This window comes from Pteronotus mesoamericanus, unplaced genomic scaffold (assembly GCF_021234165.1).
Source record: "Pteronotus mesoamericanus isolate MK-2021 breed Mesoamerican mustached bat unplaced genomic scaffold, CSHL_Meso_final contig_130, whole genome shotgun sequence".
NCBI lineage: Eukaryota > Metazoa > Chordata > Mammalia > Chiroptera > Mormoopidae > Pteronotus > Pteronotus mesoamericanus.
This window is the reverse complement of record NW_026555060.1, coordinates 1,413,108-1,433,378: the sequence shown is the minus strand read 5'-3', so window position 1 is coordinate 1,433,378 and position 20,271 is coordinate 1,413,108. Positions and strand designations below refer to the sequence as shown.

General features: G+C 37.4%; 1 protein-coding gene across 5 annotated transcripts in view; it reads right to left on the bottom strand.

Moving 5' to 3' along the window:
- Nucleotides 1–20,271, bottom strand: part of SLC4A4 (solute carrier family 4 member 4) — a 288,470-nt gene that overhangs the window by 188,505 nt on the left and 79,694 nt on the right. For all 5 annotated transcript variants that reach the window (XM_054591433.1, XM_054591425.1, XM_054591416.1 and 2 more), the window contains exons 3-4: nucleotides 15,963–16,098; nucleotides 6,005–6,165 (exon numbers count right to left, since the gene is read on the bottom strand). In XM_054591433.1, the coding sequence (XP_054447408.1) occupies nucleotides 6,005–6,165; nucleotides 15,963–16,098 (297 nt within the window). The remainder of the gene's footprint in view (nucleotides 1–6,004; nucleotides 6,166–15,962; nucleotides 16,099–20,271) is intronic.

The following is a 20,271-nucleotide window of genomic DNA, read 5'->3' as shown; positions in this document are numbered from 1 at the left end:
GACAGGGCAAGAGAGACTTGCTCACAGACATGGCCTAATTAGAGGCAAGCCCCCCCCCCAAATAAAACCAGGTTTTCTGATTCATAGTTTAGATCTTTTTTTCCATATCACACAATACTTTATTTAGAAAGGAAGCTCTAGACTGGAAAAAAAAATTGACATATGCAGAGCTTCTGCAAACCAACAGAAAGATGGCCATGAAGCAGGAAAAATAAAAAGGCCAAAGGTGACATTCTTCAAAGAAATACAAACACCCAAGATATAGTTAACTTCAAGACCAACAATTTAAATAAATTTATACAATATAACCAATTATGAGATATCTGTAAATCTATGAAAGTAGAAGTTTAAAAGGCTAATCCCCAATGATGTGAAGGATGTTGTCAGTAGGGAACTCCATACACTGATCACAGCTGTAGTAACTAGTACAACCTTTGTTGAAGGCCAAGTGGTAACCACAGAGCAAAACCCTTCCATATGTTCAAACTCTTTGAATATTTCACCGTTAGAAACCTATGTTAAGGAAACAGTTTCACAAAAGCATGATAAAAACGTTTACTTCTTTTCTTTACAATAAAAACTTGACGGCAACTTCAATGGCTGGTAATAGACTTTTAAATATTTTGCAGCCATAAAACAATGTTTACATTTATATTTAATGACATGGAAAGATAATTCGTATTATGTTTTTTAAGTTTAAAAAAGTAGATTAAAGTGTTATAGTATGATCACATTTTGTAAAATAAATTTTGTATGTGTAAACAGAAGTACAGAAAAACTCCTGGAAGGATAGCTCTAAAAGATCAGATTTGGGGTATTTCGATATTTGCATGCTATATTTTTCTGGATTATATAAAAATGAACATAGATTTTTTTGATAAAACATAAATATGTTACCATTTTGAAAATACAAAAGGTGTGAAAAGCAAAGAATGACTTGACTAACATATCTGCCAATAGCGACAGCCCAGGAACATCTTTAAATATAAAAATGAGAACTCCAAAATTAGAGCTACATTTTCCTTATCCATTTTCCATCATAACAAAAAATACCTGAAATGACATAATTTTTTTAACTAAACAGAGGAGGAAAATTCCAATGTACATAGCCTCATATGTGAATGACACTCTTTAAATGTAGAATTATAATGATAGTAATAATAAACTACTAAAATAATCAGTGAAAATGATGATTTACATTTGAAAGACAAATTTCTCTGTCAACACAAAGAAGGTTTTCTTCACAAAGAAAACAAGAAGAGGTTCTGAGGAGAATCAGAATTAGGCTGAATTTTTATTTTGTTTAACTTTTTAAACATATTTTTAAAGATTTTATGTATGTATGTATGTATGTATGTATGTATGTATTTATTTCTAGAGAGAGGGTGAGGGAAGGAGAAAGATAGGGAAAGAAAAATAGATGAGAGAGAGATACATCAATAGGAGGCTCTTTCACACTCCCAACAGGGGACCTAGCCTGCAACCCAGGCATGTGCCCTGACTGGGAATCCAGGCTCAATTTTTAAATGCAAGTATGAGAAGTAACACCTGCTTAAACACTCTCCCACTGCTCATGACCAGGTAGCTTTGCACCTGTGTGTTGGGGGTGGGGGAGTTGGAGGGAGATGCTTCTGAGATAGAGGCATTAGATGCCACTAAGATGTCACTAAGAAGGAGTAGTAGGTGGATTGCAAAAAAGGATAAAAAGCTTGCTATTGTTTGTTTGATATAATCACACTTACTGTTATTATTTTTTCTTCTCAGTTGTTGACATAAATCTGTTGAGATAAACGGAATGGAGGAGAGATGCGTCTTTTAAGACTTAGATGGAGGCCCTGGCTGGGTAGTTCAGTTGGTTAGAGCATTGTCCCAATATGCCAAGGTGGCAGGTTTGATTCCCAGTCAGGCACATACGAGAATCAACAAACAGAATGCATCAATAAGTGGAACAAGAAACCAATGTTTTTCTCTCTCCCTCCTTCTCACTCTAAAAATCAATCAATAATTTTTTTTAAAACCAACTTAAAAAAAAAGACTTAACTGCACAAATTCTAAACTAAATTCAGAACAAAACAACTCCACTTAATCTTCTGCTAAAAAAAATAATAATTTTTTATAACCAAATGATGACAATAACTCTTTAAGTTAGTATGCCATCTTCTGCCATTTAAAATAAAATAAGGGCTTTATTTTTCTTTCTGTTTTTTAACCCTCTGCAAGGTTTAGATTGTTTCAGAGGATTTTTAAGAATTTCTTTTCAGGCAGTTACACTCTCTCCTTGCACACCTGCAAACCTGGTCATTTCTTTTTCTTCCTTTCCTTTGCTTATGAGTTTTTCTATTGACTTATTATTTGCCTCTGAGTTTTTTTCTGCGCTGTCAGCTCCTGAATGGCACCACTGGCCCTCTGCCTGCTTGCCCCAGGGACTGCAGAGGAAACATATTACTAACTGATGACATCTCACAGTGACCTAATAGTGCCTCATCCTAAAATTTAATGACAATTTTTAAAGTAAATGCATGGAGGTTACAGAATAAGTTCAGTTCACAGCTGATAATAAAAAGTAATGGAAAATCAGAGGGAGAACACAGAGTGCTTAAAAGAGCCTTTCTTAAATATAGTAAATACCAGAACTTCTCTGGTCATTAGCTGACAAGTCTCCAATATAATGTGGGAGTCTGTCTTCTAGTTCATGTAAAACAACAATTAGTTGCTGAAGACCAGAATCTCCTTAAAATGGTTCTTTCTGGTGATGAAGACCCCGATGGCAGTTTTACAGAAAAGTCTAAGTATATAATTTAGCTTAACTTTTGTCACCCTTGCTGACCAACTCCAGGTACAGCAACGAAGCTGTTCATTGTTTCCAGCTCCGGCCACTACATTTTTCAGAATCTTCTCTCTTGTTCATGAAGTCCCGGAGCATCTCTCTACCTGACTCAGTCTACACTCCACCCTCTGCTAGCTGACACATAAAAAGATCTGGATAAACTCATGTATACTGCGATACTTATGTAAGTATATGATAATCACACTGGATGCCCTCATTTAATTCTCACAGCAACCCTGAAAGCAGGATCCTTCATCCTGCTTTTCCAAAGGAGTAAACTAAGACTGCTAAGGAGTTAAGTAAGTTGCGTTGCCCATCCCATGATCATAAATGCTAGTAGAGGTAGACTTTAAACCCTGTTCAATTTTAAACTCACCATCCTTTCTACATCTCATGATCTGCATCTCATGAAATGAATACATGACCTCTGTCAGACGGTAGCATATTTTAATAGAGGACTGACTCTCTGGGCTCAGTGAAATGACCCTCCAAACGACGAAATTTCAGGCAGCAACAAAAGACTAGAGTAATACTTTTTCCCTTTAACATAGGAGCCTTTCTGGTGATTTTTACACCACAGCAGCGATTCTCCCCTCAGACTGCCTGTGCATCGCCAGGTCACGGGTGTGGCATCCATCTTGCCTGGCATGTATGCACTTTCGATGTATTTTTTTCAATTTGTCTGTTTTCAGACATTTTTGCTCCAGATCAGTTCTTAAAATGTAAGAATACAGAAACTGCAATTCTCACTCAAAAAGTGGATTAATTTTTTTCTAATCATGATACTTTTTAAGATAATAATCTCTTGTGCAGCCTTTAATAAAAGAAAGAAACTATGGATGAAAATTGATATACCTGTATGTTTAAGAGTACATTCTAGTGTGATAGGCTACTTAGGGAGGATACTCATGGAACAATATTGGCAACCCATTATTTAGGATGCTTTCAGTTCTGTAAGGTGCTTGGCCTACGTTTTTATTTTTTAATTTGTATACAATTATAAAAGTTTGAATCATCAATATATAAATTATTCTGTTAGGAGACATGTTTTTCTCTCCATGTCTCTGTTCCTACTGAACTATGACTTGCATTTGTATCCCTGAGATAACTTATTGTTATATCCTAGTTCATTCATAAGATGTTTCATAGGAAAAGCTGGCTTATTATTCATTGTATGTGAAGACCAGGTTTACCATGAAATGAATGCCTTTACTCAATTCTGATTTTACATTCTTGTTACTGAATTGCAGAAGCCACAACAAGAGAGAAGAAAGAAAGCTTCTACCCTTAATGTCTCCAGTTCGAAGAATTGTTTGGCTGAAGTAATGCAATCATCATTTAGCTATTGAATTTGAAACCCTCAAGAGTTCCAGTGATAAAAATTGCTTTTTAAAAATAAATCCAAACAACATAATAAATTTTCACATAAAATTTCAATTTATTTTTTTTTAAAGCCACTGAAACAAATCACTCAGAAAACCATTCCTTCTGTTTGCTTCTGTCTTTGCAGGCGGCTCCACATTGCCTTGGAACAATAAACCAAGATCTGTCCTCATATATCAAATGTCCCTTTCAGCCTCACTTGCATTGTTAAGTATGAAAAGTTCTGCATAGAGCAGCACTTCCTACAGTATCTTCTAACTACCTGTGTATACATGGATTTGTAACTTATCCCATTTACAAAGTGGTAGATTTACAAACCTAATTCCAGGGCCTGGAACAGTATCTGGCACATTGTAGAGGCTTATACATGACTGCTGAACAAATGCATGAACTAATTAACTCTGTCCACCCAGCATCTTCATGTTAGTCCTTCTCCCTTCTCCATTTGCACCTTAAATACTTCAGATGTATGAAAAGTGCTGGCTTCTTTGCAAATCTAACCAACAAGCTCTCTGAAGAATGGAATTCATATACATCAGCTAGATATATGCCTCATTTGACAACTAATCTTTTCTTTCAATATAAATGTTATAGCTTCCCCATTGTCTATAAAGACACAGATGTCATAGACCAGCCTTTTGTCTAAAGACAGTCAAAGAAATTTTGCAGAAAGTCTGAAATTACACAGGAATTTTACACCGGTCGCTTTCTGCAGAGCCACGATCCGCATCCTCTTCCTATAATCCCAAGGTAGGCACCTTGCAGCCCCCTTGGGAAAGTGCAGTCCTCCAAACAGGTCTGGCAGTCACCTAATTCTGAAGTGTTCCTAGGGACGGCAGGCAGAGCCCCTGCACCTGTTTTTGAGAGTGCGCTCAATGAACAACACATCTATGCCGTTTTCCACTACGCCTAGATCCGAAGGGTACTAAGGCCACTTAGGCCATACACTTGCCAGAAAATTAAAACAATTACTACTGTTTGGAATGTAGTGATATGTACCCAAAGTGTTCAACATGATGAGTTAACATTCACTACACAATACTAATTCCAAAAGATGCCAAAGCTGCCCTGTTAGGTTCCCTGGCTCACAGGTGGTTGTACAAATGCTACTCAGACTGACGTGACATGACTCAGTCACTAACCCAAAAGGTTCTGCTGGCCTCTTGCTTCACACAATTTTTCTCTACATGCAGTTAAAGGAGCTTGACTTCTATCTACACATCAGCCCCCACCCAGGATCTAGACTATTTTTCTTCCTGCAGAGGATTTAAACCCTATTTTACAGATGACAAAACTGAGGCCCAGAGAAGCTCAGTTCTATGTCTGAGGCCAAAGAGTTCTAGAAATCTAGTGTCCAGACATTCAGTCTAATATAGCCAAGGATTGGGTGGAGGCACCATTCAAAATATTAATCTTATGCTAATAAGTGAAAGAAAGAAAGAAATACAAACCTGTGTGTGTATGCACGCATGTATGTGTGTGTGTGTGTATACACACACAATATAATCCCAATATTAATTGTTATAAAATAACATAAAAAATGAAAAGTATAGGAGAGAAGATTGAGAAACAAAACTGGATAAAAATATGCCAAAAGATTAGTAATGACTATGACCAGATATAGATGCAATGATTGACTTTTTAAGTTTCTTTCTCAATGTTTGTCTGAATTTTCCAAATTTTCCAGAATATTCAACTCTGCTTATACTAGAAGTCATCTGCATTGATTGGGATCCACAAATAGATAGGAAAAGCTGAAGAAAAGATGATAGATACTTAAAACAACATACTTACCCACCAACTGTGGGAGAGAAGAAGCCTCCCTGTCAAGCATGATGGATCCTTTCTCCATACACGTCCTCAGCTCAAACAAGCTGTGAAGGGATAATGTGGCCACATGGGGCTTGCTCCATCGCTCCCCGCCCTGTTCCACTTTTTCTTCAAACTTAATCCACCTAGGAACATGAGATTAGTAAATAACAGTTAAAAGTGTTCTGACTACCTTGGAAATAGCAACATCAACCCCTCCATTTCCACCCCCGCAGGCACTATCAACATGTCTCCCTCCCTTAAGTCTTAAAGGTTTATTTTATCATTAATTCTGTTACTTTTATAAATACACCAAATGGGGTCTGTACCCTTCCCTAATGTTAGCAAGAAAACAAAAAGGAACCAAAGTGTTCCTGGGTATTTTTTTTTAAATCTATCAGTAACCATGGAATCATTAAGAATAACTAAAATTTTTAAAGTAAGGTAGAAAAAATATGCTTATGAAATTCTCCACTTATGTAGAGCCTACAATGTATAAAAAATAGCCACTACTGTGAGGATTCTGTGTGACTTCACAAGGCAAGTTTACTTAAGGTGAAATATCAGTTATGGACCAATATTTATCTTTTCAAAGATTTTAAATTTATCTTTAGAGAGAGGGGAAGGGAAGGAGAAAGAGAGAGAGAAACATTGATGTGAAAGAGAATTATCAATCAGCTGCATCTCACACATGTCCAACAGGGGGCCTGGTCCGCAACCCAGGCGTGTGCTTTGACTAGGAATCAAACAATTGTTTGACTAGGTCATCCCATGACCTCTCAGTTCATGGGATGATGCTCAATGCACTGAACCACACTAGCCAGGAAATATTTATCTTGAATATTTGAAAAAACATGGTGCGTGAAATGGTCAGATGAATATAAAATTCCCCTTTAATAACTAAGCTGAGTGTGCATGTGTTGCTACGTCTTACATTAATATATATTTCTCAGTTGACCCATGTTCCTTCCTTAAAATCTAGCTCCATGTGTGTTTAAAAATATGCAAGCTCAATGAACAACACATCTTCTGACTGTAACAGATTAACGTTAGCAGTAGAAAAAACAACACTCTTGCATAGCTTCTTTCTAAGACTTCTAGACATTTTAATAACTTATCAATCTATACATAAATAAAAATGTTTAAATTATGTTGCAAAAACATTGGGCGCATAGGTTCTTTTGAATTGGTGTTTCAGGATTCTCAGGGTATAATCCCAGCAGTGGCATCACTGGTTCAAACGCAGTTCCATTTTTAGCTTTTTGAGGAAATTCCAAACTGTTTTCCACAGTGGCTACACCAGTCTGCATTCCCACCAACAGTGCACTAGGGTTACCTTTTCTCCACAACCTCGCCAGCATCCGTTGTTTGTTGATTTGTTTATGATGGCCATTCTGACTAGTGTGAAGTGGTTATCTCATTGTGGTTTGAATTTACAATAGTCAAGCGCTGGAAGCAACCCAACTGTCCATCAGTAAACGAGTGAATCAAAAAACCATTGTACATTTACACAATGGAATACTACACAGCAGAAAGAAAGAAGAAACTCCGACCCTTTGCAACAGCATGGATGGAACTGGAGAGCATTACGCTAAGTGAAATAAGCCAGGGGGTGAAAGACAAATATCATATGATCTCACCTATAATGGGAACCTAATCAATAAAACAAACAAGCAAGCAAAATATAACCAGAGGCATTGAAATAAAGAACAAACTGACAGTAACCAGAGGGGAAGGGGAAGGGGGATAACGGAAGAAAGAAGGGGAAGGGTGGTCAAGGAACATGTATAAAGGGCCATGGACAAAGCCAAAGTGGGGAAGGATTGAGGGTGGGAGGTGGGGGTGGGTGGGGCAGGGGAAAGCAGTGGCAGGAAAATGGAGACAAATGTATTTGAACAACAATAAAAAGAAAAAGAAAAAAAAGATAAACTGAGAAAATAGGAAGTATTCACCAACAATTAAAGCTTATCGTTAACATTAAAAAAATAAATAAATAAAAATGTTTAATGGGAATGAGAGCAAAACACAGTTGCCAGTTTTTATGTCCTACATATAACGCATATAGACTCTATTTATACTGGTTAAAAAAAAAAAAAAAGCAAAAAAAGCATGTTCATGACCCAAAGAAAAATGCTTTTTTCTCTTACTTCAAACCTTCTGAAAAATATTGAAAAAGATAAACAGAGGGGTTTAAAAAATTGTTTTTCTACATTCTTCACCCAAAGGTTTAATGATTGAAAAATGTTTTCCTAGAAAAGCTAAACACTCACCTAGCTCACTAAAGCCAGAGAACAAAGGGCAGAGATCAGAGGAAGCTCTACATAAGATATTTATAGCCTGCTCACCATCCCCAGGGGAGGGGGGGAGAAAAACACATTAGCAGAACCAGGAGTGAAAAGAGATCAAGAGATCAGCCATGGGGGTCAAAGAAAATTTAGAATTTTACTTAAGCCCAACACTCAAGTGACTCAGAAGTATTTTAGCCACGTTCCAAAAGTCTCCCTCCATCACCCATCTCAGGAAGCCTCTCCCAGCCAATGACCTCCCCATGGCAATGGCTATCTCATTCCCAGCCTCACCCTCCATTCTAAGACTCTCCCCTTTTCCCACATATCCCCAAAAATGTAGGCAGTGGAGATTGTTACAGGTTTTCCTCATAAGTTAACAAGCCAACATCACCACCAAAGCTTTAAACCTTCAGAACCCAACCTTACTTATTTCTACAAAGTCGTCGCAAAACATTCCAAGAAAGAATCAAAGACCCTTAATATTCCTCTGTGTGTGTGTGTGTGTTGTGTGTGTGTGTGTGTGTGTGTGTGTGTGTATAAATCAGTTCTTCATTTTGGCTGCTATTTGAACCAGAGAAACAGAAGTGAGAGAAAAATGACAATTTTAGATCACACTCATTGAATTCTATCAATTTGCTGAACTGATAAAAGGTTTGTAGTTATTTTGAGCCATCATTTTATGGAGCATACTACATTAGTTAACTTTAGGTACATTTTTCTTTCTCCCTTTTTTTTTAATCCTTACCAAAGGCCATGCTTATTTATTTTAAAGAGGAGAAGGGAGGGAAAAAGAGAGGGAGAGAAACATCAGTGTGAGAGAAAAGTACACATCCAAACCAGGGACAAAACTCGCAACCTAGGCATGTGCTTTGACTGGCAATCGAACCCGCCACCCTTTGGTTTACAGGAGGACACCCAACCAATTAAGACACACCTGCCAGAGCAACTTTAGCTATATTATCTTTTCATGCTTGCTCACAGAACATCTAACCATGTTTGTTGATGATTGCCATGTGAATCACATTTACATTTGATGGTATAATTTATTGCTCAAAATAAGACTCTAGAAAAGATTCCATAGTACATAAAACCAAGACTTGGTTATATAAAATTATATCATCTATAAAGAGTGCAGTGACTCCTTGTTTTTATTCCTAAGAGTATTCTTATTAGTTGAGGGATAAACTCTTTGTTCATAGAATTTAAGCCCAAGACGAATGACAAGAGCCAACTAGGAACTCAGTAAAGGGGAGTGTTTTATATAGCCTTTACTTCCCGCTTACATTTCCAAGTGAGTCCCTCTTTTTATCAGCTGCCATAAATCTATATTGCCAAAACCACTTCTTAAAAGAAAACTAAGCCTAACTTACATACAGCATGTGACAATGGCTCTGTTTTACTATCATCCTCAACTATCCAAACAATATGTTATACAAAAAAATTTTAAGGAGCAAAAGCACTTCATTCTTTTGTGACCTTTTATTTCATTCCTCTCCATAGTATACATTATAGGCAATTGGATTGGACTTAAATATGGCTTTAAACGAGTTTTAAAAGTATATTTAGAAATCATAAACTAGCTAAATCATAATTTTAACTAGCTTGGATTTATGGAATAGCATTACTCACCCCCCTGGAATACACCAGCCGTTTAAGTCTGGATTTAACAATAAAGGAATGAAATTTAGTATCGAAATTAGCCAATTCCTAGGGGATAAGTATTATCTCATAGTTCAGCTTAGCATCTATTTCACTTTGACTTCAGTAAATATTGAATGTTGTGATGATGTCATAGCATAGTACAGCTAACAGCATAAGGGAAACTCCAGAATAATGGCTATTAAATTCCTTTGAAATGTATTGCTCTAATTGTTCAAAGAACTGATTGTTCAAGGTACTTCTAACATAAGCTTTTAGGCAGAAAGTAACAGTTTGCCCATTCAAGCAGATTATTTGCAGGCAATTTTATTCCAGAAACTACACATGCTATGTCTATTCTCTTCACATATCAAGGACAAATTTGAAAAAGAAAAAAAAAACTGTAAACTACTCAACTCAAATAGGACCCATTAAAGAAAAGGCTAAGGCCAAGGTATCAAAGTTCAGCCTTTCTGAGTGCCAATGAATTTGTGAAGGTGCTTCAGAACCATGTAATTACCATTGTAAAAAAAAAAACAACAGATGTTCTTATTGTAAAATGTACTAAAAGCCACCATGTACCCTTCATAATAACTATGAATAACTATATATTTGAAGTAAGTTTCTTAATTTTCCTTCTGCTTCATGCTTGACATGTTATAGGAAAATTGATTTCAGAAGTTGGCTTTTTAATTGCTTGCAATAACAAAACTGTCGTAACCTTGGAAGAAGAGTTTATTAGGTGAAGTTTACTTATTCCTAGGTCTTAGAAGAATAACGATGAAGTGCACTGCAGAGCAATACACTTTGAGTGACTGCCAAACAACTGTATTTCAACTCATTTGTTGAAGAAAGAGAAAACCCATGGGGAATCACTGAATTTTGCAATTTTCCAATCATATGATTAAATATAATTCATAAAAGACAAGACCTCTAACTTAAAAACATGACAGTTTTACTGTGGAAAATAGACATGACTTTTGCCCTAGATTATAATCCAACTTCATAAAACTCTTAAAATGATCATAAAATTCCTTGATAACCAGTAATTGCCTCATCACACATAAAAGAAGCTAGTGCTAGTGTGTATCTGAGATAAATGATATTTTTAAGAAGATTCTTAAATTTCTAAGTCCACTGTGAAAGTTATTGCAAAAGTTACATGTATGTTGTTATAAAAGTTGTGTGTATGTATAAAGTTATATGTATGCATACTTCTAGCAAATTATATGTATGTTGTAATTACATATAATTACATACCTAGCTAATGGATATAATTATTAAATTCCTTTTCCTTCAGCCCTTTTCTTATGGAAAAAATAAAGTTGATCTGAAATGGAATCTTCCTAAGAGAAAGAGAAGTCAATACAGACAGGGAAGGGACCAGTTCCTCTCCAGACCCCCCGGGGAAGTGCATGTGCCTGCGTCGGAGGGCCAGGCCCTGAAATCAGACTCTCCAGAGGAACGCCAGTCAGTCTGCAGGGAAACCGGAACAACGGGTGTTCCTTTGTGCCGCCCCACCTGAAGTAAAACATCAATGCCTTCTTTTCTGTTGGCTTGTTGTGTTTGTTGAAACTTGTGATGACCTTCCTTTTTACCCAGGTTTGGCAGTAAAATCTGTATCACATGGCGGGAATGATCTTCAACGTGTTTTCTTAGAACAGTTCACCACTCAAACATTGCTCATTTGAACAGTCGCTGAAATAACAGTGACAGCCAACAACCATTTTTACAGGGACATCACTGACCCAGAGAAATACAGTTGGGAGGTAATGGTGGCCATTCTTCCTGGCTTGGGGCCGTCACCAAAGCTGGACTTATTCTTTTACCAGTTTGCTCCCTGAATCAATTAGCTAATACGTGGTCACCCAGAAATTCTTAATAAGAAACATAGACTTCTTCCCTAATAGAAATATTCCACTATAATTACTGCTACATTACTGAATATCAGTATCCTAATGACCTAACACTTAGGAGTACTCTTTATAAGAGAGTGATCTCTGCATTCTACTGACCACATATGCCTAACAAGTCTAATCATTCTATCCTTTGCAGCATTTAACTTGTGCTCTGCTGGAAGAGCCAGGGAAAATTCAAAGTTCTAACTTTTAGGAAAGGGGAGAGCAGGGGAAAGATGTGTAAAAAGAAGGTGGTAGAGTTGGCTGTACCTCAAATGCTGTATCAATTCAAGCTTCCCTTGTTTATAGTTTTACATGACTACTGTGATTTCCAAAACATAAATGGAGAGATTTTCCTACAACTGAAATCATTCTCCTTACTTTTTGAGACACAGAGCTAACCTGAACTTCCTGAAGTAGGACAGAAACTACAGTAATGCCCAGACTCAATGTAGGATATTCCTGGTGATATCAAATCATTAGTCAACTAAAAAGTACAGAACATTACCAGGGAGAATATTAAAATGAGTCGGGAGTGCAAAAGTAAAAATTACATTAAGCTGAAGGAGTCTGGTGGATTAGTTCTCTATGAAATAAAATAGCCTATCAATTGGGTTATTAACAAAAGAGCAAAAATGGCCAATTTTTATAGATTAGCCAGAAAAGTATCCATGCTGCATTTTCAAATATACAATCAATTCTTTCTAAGCACTACACTTTTACTGTACGGTAGCTCTGAGAGTCTCTCATGGGGAAAAATATCCTGCTCATGTTTGGAAACTGGACATCATAAATAATCAGAAATTACTGCAAGCATATTCCAAAACAGAGTATGTTGCAGGAAGTAAAAATTACTGAAAAGGTGAATCATTTCTGGAGACACAATCACCTCCAAACCTCCCAACAGGATTTAGGTAAAGCAGTAAACTAAGAATCAAGGTTCTATTTCTCCCTCCATTCTATTGACACATATTTCTTGATTGAAGGTTGTGTACCAGGTAGTTGTAGGCACGAGTACTGGTAAACAAAACCACCAACAGTTCCTGACTTCATGGAGCTTTGGTTTTATTAGGAAGACAGAATACCAAGATATATATTATGCTAAATGCTCATAAGCACGAAACAAAAATTATGGAGGATGGGGGATAAACAGTTTGGAGGACGGTTTCCATTTTAGAAAGGGCAGTCACTGAGAAGGTAATATTAAAGGAGGTAAGAAAATGACAGAGGGAAGAGCAAATGCAAAATCTCTGACACAGGAGCATGACTGGCCAGTGAGGCTCAAGCAGAGGGACGAAGAGGGACAGAAGTAGCAGATGAGGTCACAGACATCATGGTGGACAGTACATAAGGAAGGTAAGGACAGGTGCAGGGAGGAAGACTAAGAAGCATTTGCAATAACCTAAGTGAGAGATAATGGTGACATGGACCAGGTTATAGCAGTACTGCTTGTGAGATATGGTGATATTCTGAATATGGGAATATCTTTGAGGATAAATAGATAGGACGTGCCAAAAGATGGAGTAAGGGGTACAGAGAAAGACAGGAGTCAAGGAAGGCTTCAGTGTTTCTGGCTTGAGCGACCAGGAACATGGAGCTGTTCATTGCAGCGGGGAACTCTGTAGGAGGAGCTTACCTGAAGTAATCAATCAGAAGCTCAGTGCTAGACATGTTATTTTGAGATGCTTATTAGCCATCCAGCCACCTGTTTTCAATCAAATAAGGCAAGAAGTCCAGCCCAGAGAACTAAAAGCAGACGGCATCAGCATATTGAAGAATTAGTTCGAAACATCAAGCATAAGTCGCCTTTTGGGCTTTCTCAGTGATGTGCTGGGTATGTTGGGTCTGTCATTCAGCTGTCTATCAGTCAGAAATGGATTATCACAGAATTCCATCCAACTTTGTTCAAGCAATACTTTTAAGAAAGTATATAGGTAGAACATTTGTTTCTAAAGCAATCAGTTTTCAACTAATCACACTCCATAAATATTACTGACCACCTATTATGTACCAGGTACAGCAAGGTACTGGGGATACAGTAGTGACGGACAGACATGGTAGTCCCAGCCTTCAGAGGAATCGGTGTAATGAGGGAGGAAGATCAAAACAATAATATCACATATATGATTGATTAATTAATTAACAGCCATTGTGGCAAGCCCTACAGAGGAGAAGTTATAGAGTGTAACCTCTGCATACGTTTCTTCCTGGACAGCTTCCCGACACATGGCCTACTCCCACTACACTTCTTCCCCAGAAGTGCAGTCTCTCCGGGACCAAGGACATCACCAAAATTTCACAGATACTTCCCAAGAAATGAAGCCTTTAAGGATAGTAAAGTATTCCAGACCACCTTCCTCTTTAACAGCCTTAAAGGAAAATACTTCATCCATTTCTCTCAATGTTTATTACCAATGTGGTGAACTGTTACGATCTTTCCACATTTCTGGGACCAGGGGTCATATAAAACACAGTGCAGTCTTCCATCTGACTGAAAGAAAAACAGAATGCTACACCTGAATTTTAATCTAGATAGGTACTCACACAGAATTTTAAGATAAAAGTAAGAGTCAAAGTAGGTCTTCTAGTCACAGCTGACTACACCAGTATACACACAGAGATGGAATTTTAGAGTTGTAAAATATGCATGATGTTACAAAGACACAACCCAATGTGACCCTCATTTGATAGAATAGAAAATTCAGACGCAGGAAGACTACATGACTACGTGACTTGCCCAAAGTTAGACAGCTAGTTAGCAGCTAAGCCAAGACTAGACCAAAATCTCCCCAACATTTAATTCAGACTGCACCAGTATAACTCTCACTCTTTTTCTGTTAGAAAGGAAGAAAAGAAAGAATGAAATGGAGATACTAATAAAAGTTTTCACTTCGAAAGCCTTCTTTTGCAGGATGTTTTATGAGCTAAAAGTATACTTTATGGAGGGCTTCAAATATCCAGGTTATTGGTACTGAGAGAGGGAATAAGATACAATGACTACATCATGGAAAGAGGCCCTAAAAGAGCAAACAATACAAATATTGACTTCTGTATTCTCAGTACCTAAAACAGTACCTGACATATACCATGCATTCAAAAAACACTGGTTCAATTTAATTGACTGAATTAAATTACAGGCTATAAAAGGCATATCTTAACACTATTCTGTTTATTGAAGTAAAATACATTGAATCTCCATGCAATGATAACAATGGCTGCATTATATCAAATCTTCATCTTACATAATTGTCATAAGTCATCCAAGATTTAATGCGGAGTATATAACTAAATTTACATATGCAGAAAGAAAGAAAAGCTCTGTTATTATGAAATTAATGGAAACATAGGTATTTGTGTAGTGCCTAACAATTTACAAAGAATCTCCATATATACATACCTGTATAAGTATGATGTAATTAGACATATGTTGTATATTATATTTACATATATTACATATCTTATAAAGCTTACATATTTTATATGTAGTAGGCATTATCATCTAGTCTATCGATAATTAAATCAAAGTTCTGAGAAAATGAGTGTTTTGCAGCTGTAGGTAACAGTCGGAAATTAAACTCTGGTCTCTAAACTCCAAATTCAGATGTACCTTCTCCACACTGTCATTGGATATTCAAAAGTTGACAAGTTTTTACTTCAAATAACAGTAAGTTTGGAGGCACCAGTTACTGTCTTTGCAACCTCCCTCCTAGCAGGGAATGGGTAATAAATCAAACATGATCTCACAAAATACTTTGATATCGGGAGACTGCAGACACATATCTCTAGGCTATCATGTTGGGGTACCTGAGTTTACTTCTAAAATATTTCACCGCTAAGTAGCATATGGATGGAGATTTACTCCTAATTCCTTATAAAGGTTAAAATTATAACACCACGGATCACTGAAACAATGCCCCAGCAGTGAAATAAAGGGTGTCTTGCATCCATATCAATGTAAAAGAGGAGCAAAAGAACTGTTTTATTCCTTAACTCAACCAACATCACGCTCATCGGTTATTCAGAGTGCTAAGATTAGAGAAAGGTGCTTGCTCACAGACTCTGCTACCTTGCCCACCCTTGTTCCCCCAGGTCGGTCTGCACCCATCAGCCATTCCTCACCTCGCTGTCTCCTTCCACTCCATCTCCTGCCCATCCACAGCCAGCAGCTCATCCAGTTCGGTGAAGAGCTGAGGAGGGGCTGGGCTGTCATCCTCCTCGCCCAAGATGAATCGGATGCGCTCTGCGGCCGGAGAGACTGCAGAAGTGAAAATACTGCGGTTAAACACTGGCTGCACAACCCTGAGGAAAGTGGAGCTCCGAGCTCTTCCTCTGTCCCCAAAGCTGTTGGGTTTCCCTTCCACATTTTCGGTGGACATCTTCCTTGCTTATCCCCAGCCTAAAGACAAAAAGAAGTCAAAGACCTTCCGTAGTCCTTAGGTTCTACACTGTATCTCAACTCTCTACTACTGTCCAGAAGGACAGCACTCCATTTCTTTGTGGCGTGTCAAAGGAACTTTTAGCCCTGAGATGAGCTGACGTCCAACCTCATGACCGTCCCTCCTTCCCCACTTATGCCCCATCCAAAACTATTAGACAGAAACCAGCTTGATCCAATCACCTTTTCTACAACAGTGGGAGGGGGCAACAGAGAATCCCAACCCTGCGTTTCTCCCAGGTGCCCATCTCCGACCCACCCTCCCTCCGTCCAAAGTCTAATGCCCACACCCTCACAGGCTCCTCGTTGCCCGTAACTGGCTAACCACAAAGCTGATGAACGAATATTTAACAAGATGGGGCCTCTTCTTTACATAATGGCAGTACCCGAAAATGTTTAGTCACACTTCAATGCATTTGCAAAACAAGTCCAAGTAAAATATTGTACACCTGAGAGGAGGAAAAAATTCCAACACACTCACAAGCACATAATTAAATGTCCTACTTGTTCCTTTTGACCCCATCTTCTGAAAAAAATACCGTAATGAAAAATTAACTAGCATGTCCTCCAAATCATTGATTATTTTCCTCCTCTTCTTCTTCTTCTTCTCCTTTTTTTTAAAGAATAGCATTTAGAAACTAATGGTCACCCTGACCAGTGTGGCTCAGTTGCTTGGGCACTGTCTCACAGAGTGAAAATTTGCCAGTTCAATTCCCAGTTAGAGTACATGCCTGGGTTGCAGGCTGGTTCCTGGTTAGGGCTCGTGTGAGAGGCAACCGACTGATGTTTCTCTCACACATCAATGTTTCTCACCCTCTTTTTCTCCTTCCTTTCCCCTCTCTCTAAAAACAGATACATAAAATCTTTAAGAATTAAAATTAAAAAGAAAGGAAACTGATGGTCATATTAGAAAACTAAAGCCCACAGACACTTTTTATAATCTGGTAAAACTAAGAATGGTATACACATATGAATGCAGTTCAAATACAAAGATTTATATACTTATGTAGGAATATATGTACTTAAACAACCTTAAAAAAAAAGAGAGAGAGGTAATCCCTATTATCTGAAAACTATTAACATAGGACAAGAATAAAATTCCACAGACCAAAATATATTTACTACAAATAAACCCATAAAAATATTCAACCTAACTAGTAATCAGATCTATTCATTAAAATAAGTTACAGTTTTTACCTATTTAAATGGCTAAAATTAAAAAGAATAATAATGTCTAATGTCAGCAATGGTTTAGGGAATTTATGTCACTGATAGAAGCCTAACAGGAAACATCTTTTTCTGAAAGGAAATTTGGAAGGATATAGAAATGTTTTAAAAGAATATGTGTCCAGTGAGCCAATAATTCTATCACTAGAAAGACAGTCATTTCAAATAAGTAACAGTCGCTCGGTGAAAGACTTAGCTACAGAAGTGACCACCACAGCATTGTTTATAATTGAAAACAATAGAAAAAAATTAAAATGTCCAAAAAAAGGGAGGATTGATTAAATAAACTACAGTACGACTATTCAATAAAATACCATGTAGTCATAAAACGATACCGAGATTATTTTTTGATGTGTATATCATATAATTTTAAATAAACAAATATAATTGTAAAGTCATATACATAAAGTGATTCCACTTTAGTAAAGAAAAAATATACATATATATATAAAATAGCCTGGAATTGAGGGGGTCCTCGCTCTGCATGGTGCCAGTGTATGTGAATTTCAATTACCACAGTTTAGTTAAATAATACCAGTCCCCTAAAACACAGTAAAAATTTTAGTTAGCATGATTTATGAATGTTGAGTAATTGCATTAAGTACAAACTTCACGCTACCTCTTCAGCATCTTTCGAAGTCTGACAGTGATTAGTCACTACACACTTGTTACCCAGTTCATGTGCAGACAGCAAAGTGTGTGACTGCATTGTCTTCTTACCACACAATGATAAATTCATACCACATGGATACTCAAAAGAGAAAGTTAGCCAAAAAAACACAGCACAGGAACAAAACGTGATGACACTGGTAGTGAAATCTGTGGTCAAATGTAAGTGGGGTTATAGAAGACCTAGCTGGTCGTGGAAATGTAGACAACGCTGCCACTGGCCATCTGAGAGACGCTCGATACACAGTGGAGGAACTCAGTGAAGGAGTGCTCAGCAAGAAAAATAAGGAAAGTGGCTGTAACAAAATGGTAACAAGGTCCCAGAGACGGGGGTAATGTTGGCCAAACCCCCCCCCCCCAAAAAAAAACCTTCACGTTAGAGGAACTCTGAGACATTTCTTGACAGGGAAAGCACAATTATAAAATGTTAGAAGGTGATCCAAATTAGCAAGGCATATGACAATTTGGGTATAGAAAAGATGCTCATTCCATTTCATTAGTTGTACGATCGCAAGGAAGCAAGCACTATTCACACTACTTCTGATGAGGTTTTACAAAGGAATCAACCGCTTTAATCTTAATGTTTCCAACGTTTTAAAAAATTAGTGTGTACTAAATAAATATCAGTTTTACTCCTTTTATTTCCCTATGGCTCTCTAGCCAACAGCAAGAGTTTAATAATTTGGTAAAAAATGTTAAAAGTCAAAGAACAATAACTTTTGTCATTGATTATTAGGTTTTGCAGAACTTCAGCTTGCAGAGTCATTTTTCTGGTCCAAAAGCAAGAACTGCCTGTATAGATATCTTTCAAATGTTTATTGTTAAGGTTTCCATTTTCTTCCTTTCATCTGTCTATCAGTTCTGAGGTGCGCACAATTCACTCAGGTATTCATTCAGCAACATTCACAGAGTACTGTCTATGCTTTAACAGGCTTTGCTTCAGGCTCTGAAGATAAAGTGAAGAACTTGACAAAAAGATCCCTGTTCTCAAGTTCACATGCTAGGAGGGAAAACAAGCATTAAATAATTAATCAATTAATTAAATTAAACAGCAAACAAAAAAATAATCTATGAATTGTGTTTGCAAAACATTAAAATAAGGTAACTGAATTCATAGTATCCCAGGATACAGTATGTTTTACTTCTGTAATTAGGAAAAAAGGCCCTTGAAATTTCACATGTCTCTGGGAGAGAAATATCTAAGCCCCAGGACTTTGTGCAAAAACACATGCAGTGCCTTTCCAGTCAAGAAACAGGATATGTGATTACTTTAGAGAATCAGAGACAACATAAAAAAATTAAAGGGAGAGTTCAAAATGATAGGCAGAATTTGGAATCTGGATAAAACTCCTAAATAGTATAGTGGAGTTTCTGATTACAGTGGCTCTGAAACTAACAATCATAAATTTGACTTCTCATCAACATTAAACATCAAAGATCCCTTAGTTAGGACTAGCTTTTCGAAGGGGAAAGTTTATATTTAGAGTACCAACTTTATGTCCATTTCTGAAAGATATGACATGCGCTTGTCCCCACCTCCTACAACGAAGAATAAATGTTTCTCCTGCTTAAATAACAGAATTTCCTGCACAGACAGCACTGGCCTCTGCTCAGCTCTAACCCACAGAGCATCACTCTGCAGCCCGGTGTTCCAGAATTCGGAAAACACAATTCACTGCTCATCAGACAGCAACTCATCTGTGACATCTGCACAATGAAATGGAAGAAGGATGAAACATTACCTCCAGGTCTTCCTCTCCAGGCACCATGTCTAAGCACCGTTCTTAAGTTGTCTTATTTATTATATACAGCCTCTGAGTAACCAAGAGAACAATCCCTTTGGGATAGAATTCCAAAATCATGTCATAAACTAGCTTGCTACTCTAACAAATTCCTTTCCTCAGTTGCTCCCCTCAGCTTCCCCAGGAATTAGAAGGACATCAGAGGCCACGACAATTGTATTGTAAATATCCACCTATGGGAGGGGCATCCTCTGTGGCCATCAAAATACCCTTCCCCATTTCTAACATCATTCTTAACACAAAGATAGGCAGAGTGACAGTACCTCTAATGAAGTACATCACGAATTCATCTTTC